This window comes from Vicia villosa, linkage group LG3 (assembly GCF_029867415.1).
Source record: "Vicia villosa cultivar HV-30 ecotype Madison, WI linkage group LG3, Vvil1.0, whole genome shotgun sequence".
Classification (NCBI taxonomy): domain Eukaryota; kingdom Viridiplantae; phylum Streptophyta; class Magnoliopsida; order Fabales; family Fabaceae; genus Vicia; species Vicia villosa.
Window position 1 is genome coordinate 40,111,372 of NC_081182.1, and position 8,470 is coordinate 40,119,841.

The following is an 8,470-nucleotide window of genomic DNA, read 5'->3' on the forward strand; positions in this document are numbered from 1 at the left end:
AAAACATAATTCAATTTCATCTCATACCACTCAGTTTCACCTCATTTCATCAATTCAAACAAACACTAAAGTGTATTTTTGTGTTTTACGAGTAAAAAAATGAAGAACAAACAATGCAAATCACTACTCCAATACAACACTAATAAAAACCACCAACATCACCAAAAACAAAACAAATGCAACAAGGTAACACATTTAATGACAGTATCAAACTAACAAAACCAATTAGCGGGAACAACGCGCCTTTGTTCAAAACAAACTTACAATCCTACGCGCACCTTCAACTAGAGTTAAAAAACCACCACTAGAGACTTTTTCTTTGTGTCTGTTTTCAGACCCAAATCCACAAACGGTCCTACCTACGTTCCCTAATCTGTCTCTCTTTCAATCATATCCTCAACCCTTCCCTCCCATGATGTTCCTTCCAGTTCCACCCATGCACTTACTGTTTCTCTGACATTCCTTCACTTGTTTCCTTCTTCTTCACTCCACCTTTTTTCTTTCTTTTAGAAGATTCAATATGCTTTTTTTTCCTCTTATCCTTACTCTCCAACTCACCGTGGCGTGAAATTGGGGAGACTCTGACTCAGAGTTTTGAGTGTAAAGAAATAGACACGTTATGACTACTCTGATCCCTTTCACTTCACATAAACGTTCAAATCCAGGTAGATATCATTGGATTGGAAAGTGAATTCTAAGCAAATTTTCAACCTACTTTTTTTTATTGACACTGAACTATAAATATATTTTTTTTATAGTTTTTTTATTAACCCCATATGGTCAAGTTCTGAGCTTTTGCTGTGTTGTTCTTTTTTCAGGTTAACGTTTTTTTGTGGTGCTGGTGTTTTTTTGACTGAGGTATAGATGGAAAGAAGGAGTTGGATATGGCACAGTAAAAGTTCTGGTGAAACTGAGAGTTCTGAATCAATGTCATCTCATTCTGAAAGATTATCTGATGACCAGGTACCTGGTTTTTTCCGCTATCATCGGACTTTTTTAACTGTTATTTTGTGTTTTATCATATTTGTTTCTATCATAGGTAGTTGCTGTGTGTGTGTTTGGGATTATGTGAATTCTGTTATGTCCTTTTTTGAAGTCTGAGATCTCTGATTGTTCAAATTATTGGAAGTTTGGAATAGAGAAATATGAATGTGATTTTTTTGTCGTGCTGTATAGGTACATGCTACTCGAACTGCTCCGTCTCCGGAAGTTGCGTCCAAGGCTGCCTCAAACGAAGATGTTGTTAGTGATGTGCATACTCTAACAGAAAAGTTGTCTGCTGCTCTCTTAGATGTTAGCTCCAAAGAAGATTTGATAAAGCAAAATGCTAAAGTTGCTGAAGAAGCTGTCTCAGGTATATGTTGTTTGCTTATCTTGAATTTCTCGTTGATTTGGCAGACAGGTTTGTCCAGCGTAAAAGCCGCTTAGGCATTGCAATTGACTTTGTTGTTTTTTGGTCTGATTGTTGTATTTGGTTATATTTAGGCTGGGAGAAGGCTGAAAATGAAGTATTGACTTTAAAGCAAGAACTTGATGCTGCAAAACAAAAGAATGTTGTTCTTGAAGACCGAGTTAGTCAGCTTAACGGGGAACTAAAGGATTGTATGAGGCAGCTCCGAGAAGCTCAAGAAGAGCAAGATAAAAAGATCCATGAAGCTGTTGCAAATAACTCTTGGAATCAGGAATCCGGAAGACCTGATCTTGAGTGGAAAGTTGCTGAGCTTGAGGCTCAACTTCAAACAGCTAAAGAAAATGCTGCTGCATCAGTAAATTCTGGTCTTCTACAGAGGCTTGAGGACGTGGAGAGGGAGAATTCATGTCTTAAAATTGAACTGCAATCTCGACTCGAGGAACTAGAATTCAAAACCATTGAAAGGGATTTGAGTATCCAATCTGCCGAAACAGCGAGCAAGCAACATTTGGAGAGTTTAAAGAAGGTGGCTAAACTTGACACTGAATGCCGGAGATTGAATGCCATGGCTCGTAAAACGTTATCTGTTAACGATTACAAGTCTTTGACTCACTCTTCAGTTTGCGCAGAGTCTTTCACAGATAGCATGTCAGATAGTGGAGAGAGGCTAGTTGAAAGTGATATACACAAATTTGGAGGCTGGGAGATAAATGAAAACACCGCTGCTCAAAATCATATAGGCCTTTCAACTCAGAATGATCTGATGGATGATTTTCTTGAAATGGAAAGGCTTGCTGCATTGCCAGATACAGAAAGTGTAAGCAGTTTCTTTGTGGTAGGTAATGGAACAGACACAGTGAATGCTGAAGTGGAAGCATTGGTTGAAAAGAATTCTACATTGGAAAAGAAGCTGCTGAAAATGGAGGCAGATAAACTTGAGCTAGAGATGGACTTAAACGAATGCCAAAAACAGCTGGAGGTATCACAAAGTCGGGTAAAGGAAGCAGAGTTGGAGGTAATAGAGCTTCAAACTCAGTTAGATCTTGCAAGTAAATCAAATGAAGAAGCATACGATGAACTAAATGCAGCCCGAACAAAAAATGAAAAAGCTGAATCAAAACTTAGAGCAACCCAAAATGAGGCAGAAGAATTGATCTCAAAAATCTGTTCACTGGAGGAAGAGATTGAGAAAGAGCAGGCTTTGTCTGCTGAGAATTTGGCCAAGTGTGAAAAGTTGGAAGACGAGCTTTCGAGAATGAAACAAGAAAATCAATTCCAGCAACACACTGAAATACTGCATAGGGAAGGGGTTGATAGCAAGTTAATGTTCAATCAGGTAACACTTTGGAACTCGCTATGCGAACTCTCTAATTTAAGGCATAGATTAAATGTACTGCTGTGTACAGCTTAAAATGAGTTGCCAACCATCTCGCTCTCGCGATTTTCACGATGCAGAGAGCTAAGTTTTAGTTTAAGTTTTAACATGTGACACTCAAGATTCCAGATAAGATTTTGAAATTCGTTTAATGACTAAATAGCTAAGTTTTGCATTAACCATTTTATACTTGGTCTTGATCTTGTCAACATTTGATGTAGGAGAAGGAATTAGAATTGGCTGCTAGTAGATTTTCCGAGTGCCGGAAAACCATTGAATCTCTGGGAGAGAAGTTGAAGTCCCTTGCAAAATTGGAAGACTTCCTACTTGATTCAGAGGACACTATGGAGTTAACTAGTGAAGTAACACCAGCAGGTCCCAAAAATAACAGTGAGGAGTTGAAATTACATAATAGTGATTTGAGTTCGCCAAAAATAGATTCTGAATTATCAGATTCTCCAAATCCATCTATTAGCTTTGGAAAAAGCCACTTTAGTTTTCGTATGTTCTATCCTACAAGTGCTTGAGCAGAACAGGAAGTCATTGAAGAGAAGCAAGAGAAAAAATAAAGTGAACTGTAAATTTGCTTTATAAGCATTCAAGCGTGTAAAAATACAAACGTAGGTGTACATATATATCTAGATTGCACTGCTTAATAAATTAAAATCAACATCTTTTTTCCATGTAGGAGTATGAATTATGCAGCATATTGCATACAGGTAGGGGAAAGGGTAAAAAAGGCATACATTCATTACTAATATTGAGTACCAAAATCTAATTGTACCACTGACGGAATCGAATAAGGGCGAAAAACTGAAATTGCCATCAAAGGCATCAAGTTTTATACTAATAATAATGGATGAAATCCAATACACCGAAGGGAAAGAAGAAAATAAAAAGGACCCTACAAGCTTAAACAAACTACAGTGAAAGCTTTCCTTTAACTGGAAGCAATATGCTAGCTACTGCTACTGTTCTTCCTTTTTACCTTCTTAGCATATCATAGTAATATTCTGGCTTTCTGTAATCTGACATGTAGATGGCCTGATATCACAAAAGTACCAAATCTTGTAATATATACACGCGTGGAAGAAAAATCATTTGAATTATATATTAAGGAAAATAACCGATACTGTACAAGTAGTTTTTCTGCAATGAAAGAAATGTTTACCTGCATTGCAAATGCTAAGTGGATTAGTGTTGCTTCAGACCAAGGTCTTCCGATAAACTGAAGGCCGATTGGCAAACCCAATTTATCATATCCAACCTGTGATGTATGAAGCACACATATAGGTATGATAGCACATAAAAAAAAAACTATGAAGTCTTATATAAATAAAATAACACAGTTTAAGTATATATCGTAAGCTGGTAAGTATGCGACTAAGTAAGAGAGAATGTAACACTACCGGAACAGTGATAGCAGGAAGTCCTAGGAAGTTTCCTGCTATGGAATATCGAACAAGTGCGGCTGAAATAATGGAAAACGGTTTAAAAAAATGATACTACCTATTAATAACTTCAAAAAATAACAATTAGAGTTCAACAGCCATATAAGTTTCATGTATACCTCCATTTATATAGTCAAGTTCGCCGGTCTTCAAGGCATCGTCTTGAATCGGATATGCTGTCACGCTGTTATAAATATATCATAAACATGTAATTGCATGATTAAAAAAAAAAATTGATGATTAAAGTAAACCATTCTTGAAATTTGATAGATCAGGACGAACGAACCCCGTTGTTGGTGAGACAATGACATCTGCTTCGGCAAATATTTTCTTGTGAAACTGCAGTTGGCGGTTCCTGTTCACATTTAAAGAACAAGTTGCCATAAAAATGAAAACACTACTCACATTCTTGTTTAAATGATTCATAAACACTGAAACACGGGCATTGAAACGCCTTGTTTCACTCACCTAATTTTTTGAGCTTTAACATACTCGATGCCGCTGAAAGCACCATAGATGCTTTGTGCCACCCTTACATCCCATCCTAATTCTGCAAAATTCCTTTTGGTAGTAATGAAGTGATGTCAGAAACTGTACTCTTTCAATCTAGAGAGCAATAAGGAGTAAAGCAAAGAGTTTATAAAGATTGCATACTTTGCTTTATAAGAATCAAGCGCTGTGGAACACTCCGATCCAATTGTTATATAATGAGCCAGGCGCATCATTTCTATATCTGGTATCGTGACATCTATAATCTTGTATGTTTGAAGAAAAAGAATACCAAGTTAGCAAGTAATGGCTCTTCTGTTTCTCAATTTTGGATTCGAAAATTGTTGATGAGGGGAGTAGCAACCATTATCTAATAGAATTTTATATTGTTCAGTACCTTCCAATTGTAATGATCTTGAAGCTTTAGCAAAGCTAGGGAGCAGCATACTTTGACATCATTACTGCAATCATCAAACCACTAATTGATGGAAGTAGTGGTTAAACAACATAAATGATGTTAGAGCAACCTACTTTTACAATCCACGGGAATGATAACGCATGTTTATATCTGGAAATTAGATATCTAACCTTTCCGTATTTCGCCAACCTGATGGATGATATGGACTTTGTCAAGCTAAGCCTTGGAAGATTTATCTTGGTCTGAAGCATTATAGAAAGGTTTTAGAAGTTCAAAGATTATAAAAAGTGAATATCTAATCAGAATTGTGATAAAGGATCAAAATCTTTAATTTGGGAAACAAGTCCTTACAGATACACTGGGGGGCTGATGCATTGGAATTTCGCCACTGAGAGCTGCATAACTATAAAAAATCGAACAGAAGATGCTGTAAAACAAATCTTATTTGAAGATGAAATATAACAGAAAAGACTACTAACACAATCATCGCATCCTCGACAGTGCTTGCTAGTATTCCGACCATTCCAACTGTCCAGTTTATAGGAAGAACTCTGGATATAGCACAAGAACATTCTTGTAAATGATTATCACAAATCTTCTAGTATTTAAACACGATGCAAAAAAAAAAAAAAATGAATACCAACCCGTCATGTGGTATACGTGAGAAAGTTGGTTTCAGACCAACAACACCACAAAGAGCAGCAGGCATCCTTACAGATCCTGAACAGGTGCATACATCTTAGTGATTCAACAAATGAAAGACCAGATAAATCATCATTCACTCTAGTTATGACTATATCAAGAAATTCAAATCAAATACCTCCTCCATCAACACCAAGAGCAACAGGGCATAGTCCTGCTGACACCAAAGACGCAGATCCACCAGAAGAACCTCCTGCAATCTTTTCGCAATCATATGGATTTCTAGTAGGCCTATAAAGTGAATAAAGTATGTGTCTGAGTAAATCTACTAAGGCACAAAATATGTAACATAATATGAAAGAGTGTAACACATGGTGACGGAAGTACTATTCTTACCCATAGTGTGGGTTTATCCCACTAGTTCCAGACCCCAGTTCATGCATATTGGATTTCCCAACAAGTATGGCACCGCATTGCCTTAAACGCTTAACACAGTAAGCATCGTCTTTACAAGGCCTTTCCTTATGCATCCACTTTGTACCTCCTAGAACACAGCATTTTAAGATGCTTTAGTAAATTATGAAATCAGCAGCTTAATCATTTGAATAGATGATCCTGAGAAAAACATTAAAACAGTACACTGCCTTACCTGTTGTTGGATATGGTAAACAATCTATCTCGTCCTTTATTGCAACAGGTACTCCGTCTAGCACCGATATTGGTTCCCCTGTAAATATTATTGCATCAGATTAGTATCTGAACATGGTTGAGTACACATAGCATAGAAGCATAGACAAGGAGTAAAAACAATGATCCGGATTCTCGGTTGTAAGAGAACCACACATTTGCATGCATAAACCGTCTTTCCATTATAAAGTACCTCTTTGATACCGAAGAGTTGATTCAGTTGCTTGTCTTAGTATATCATCAACATTATAGTCAATAAAGAATCCCATTTGAAATGGTGGTTTTACGGATTCATCAATAGCAGCAACAAATCTTTCAGCAACCTGTGTAAATTAAATTTAAAAAACTAACGAATGAAAAATTACATCAGAACTAAGCACCAAATCAACCACTAGAATCTGATCTATACCATAAATTTATGCATGCATGCTAAGTTTTCATGACTGAACAATGTAAAAGGAACAATGAAAGACGAAATACCAATCGCGGTGTTATATCGCCTGATCTGTAAGCTTTATAATAATCCATTATTGTCCAGCGACAGAATGAAGGTTTTCTTTCTAAAGATATAGGCAAACAATCTATTGCATGTTGAACTTTCTCAGGTGGAGACAAACAAGAATCAATGCATTTCACTTCTTTTTCTTCAATATCTGCAATTATAAACTCAAATCAGTCATCTAGGCCAAAATTCCACAATCAAATAACTCTTATTCTCATGACCATAAATGAATCTCTCTCAAACCTTCAAATTGATGTAATGGAACATACAGAGGTGACTCTTCAAATTCTGCATTTGTAATAAGCTGCATAAACAAAACAAAACAAACACTTGTTATATGTTGTACAAGTACAATGTTATGTACTCATGAACCAGTTACATACATTACCTCATGAATAAGATTGTTTCCTTTCAAAATGTACAATATCATGGTTCCAAGCAAAGGAAATTCCAATAAATAAGTAAAAATCTTGACTAAAATTCCTGTCATACGAGGAGCTGCATGCAAATGAGCAAATCATCAGCATTTTGTTGACATGCATGACCATCAATAAGGACATTGAAAGACACTGAACAACAACAGAATAAGAATAAATTTAGAAACCTTTGACATTTGCTTGAATGTAGAATTCAGTGCTGTAAGGGCTCAAGTCAACATCATCTGCAGGCGGGTAAACAACAGAATTACGTTTGAACAAGCCCATCAGGTTGTTGGTATTTGGAAAGTAAGACAGGAAAAGAAGAAGAGAACAAGATTTGGCGGAGAATGCAAGAGTAACTAGAAATGAAGTGAAGAGAGAGAGGAATTTATAGTGAGAGTAAAAACATGATGCAAGTATCGTATGAAGAGTTGAAAATTGGTAAGAAATATTAAATAGCGGTTATTTAACACATCATGCTTCTGACAATTTGAAACGGTGTTATTATTACAATTCACACGAGTCAGAAGCTGACTTGTAATGATAGAGGCAGTTAGGTAATGCACTAATGGTGTTGAGGTAAGAGGTTACAAATAGTCAAATACTTGTATAAAACATAAATTAAGGACTAGTACATTACATTGTTGTTTGTCTTGTTTTCTTTCACTCTTAACTTATTTATTTGTAATTTAATGTAATGTGTGTACATCTTCATAAAGTTATCAAATATGGAATACTAGTACTCCCTCAATGCAAACATAATTTTAGTGAAAACACAATAAGTTAGTTTTGATTTTAGATATTTTGAGAAAATGACCCATCAGAAATTATGTGGATGCATGATGAGATTTTAATAAATGAGTATTTATATGTTACTACTATATAGGTTGGGATATCAATAAATGGGACTATTCATATAATTTGCAAAGTCAACTAGTACTAGTTTAGAACTTCTGTAATTTATAGTTTGGATTAAACTAGAGTTTTTGGTTAAGACTATTTTTTCCTGCGAATGTTACTCTAGTAATATTTTTTTATTCTTTCGGTTTCGTGATTGACCTAGTTGATAATTTGTT

At 35.8% G+C, this 8,470-nt stretch overlaps 2 protein-coding genes across 2 annotated transcripts; one reads left to right on the plus strand and one right to left on the minus strand.

Moving 5' to 3' along the window:
* Positions 1-203: 203 nt before the first annotated feature.
* Positions 204-3,456, plus strand: LOC131661075 (filament-like plant protein 3). The gene is made up of 5 exons (XM_058930483.1): positions 204-665; positions 819-963; positions 1,177-1,354; positions 1,486-2,747; positions 3,008-3,456. Exons 2-5 carry the CDS (start codon positions 865-867, stop codon positions 3,311-3,313), a joined length of 1,845 nt encoding a protein of 614 aa, XP_058786466.1. The 5' UTR covers positions 204-665; positions 819-864; the 3' UTR covers positions 3,314-3,456.
* Positions 3,457-3,622: 166 nt separating this feature from the next.
* On the minus strand, positions 3,623-7,807 carry LOC131661076 (fatty acid amide hydrolase-like). The gene is made up of 20 exons (XM_058930484.1): positions 7,580-7,807; positions 7,364-7,473; positions 7,219-7,279; positions 6,954-7,126; positions 6,667-6,796; positions 6,436-6,513; positions 6,183-6,330; positions 5,965-6,077; positions 5,789-5,864; positions 5,624-5,695; positions 5,496-5,547; positions 5,315-5,386; positions 5,124-5,204; positions 4,892-4,992; positions 4,706-4,798; positions 4,524-4,592; positions 4,357-4,421; positions 4,196-4,257; positions 3,958-4,053; positions 3,623-3,830 (listed from the first exon to the last, which is right to left on the minus strand). Exons 1-20 carry the CDS (start codon positions 7,677-7,679, stop codon positions 3,771-3,773), a joined length of 1,812 nt encoding a protein of 603 aa, XP_058786467.1. The 5' UTR covers positions 7,680-7,807; the 3' UTR covers positions 3,623-3,770.
* Between the last annotated feature and the right edge of the window lie 663 nt (positions 7,808-8,470).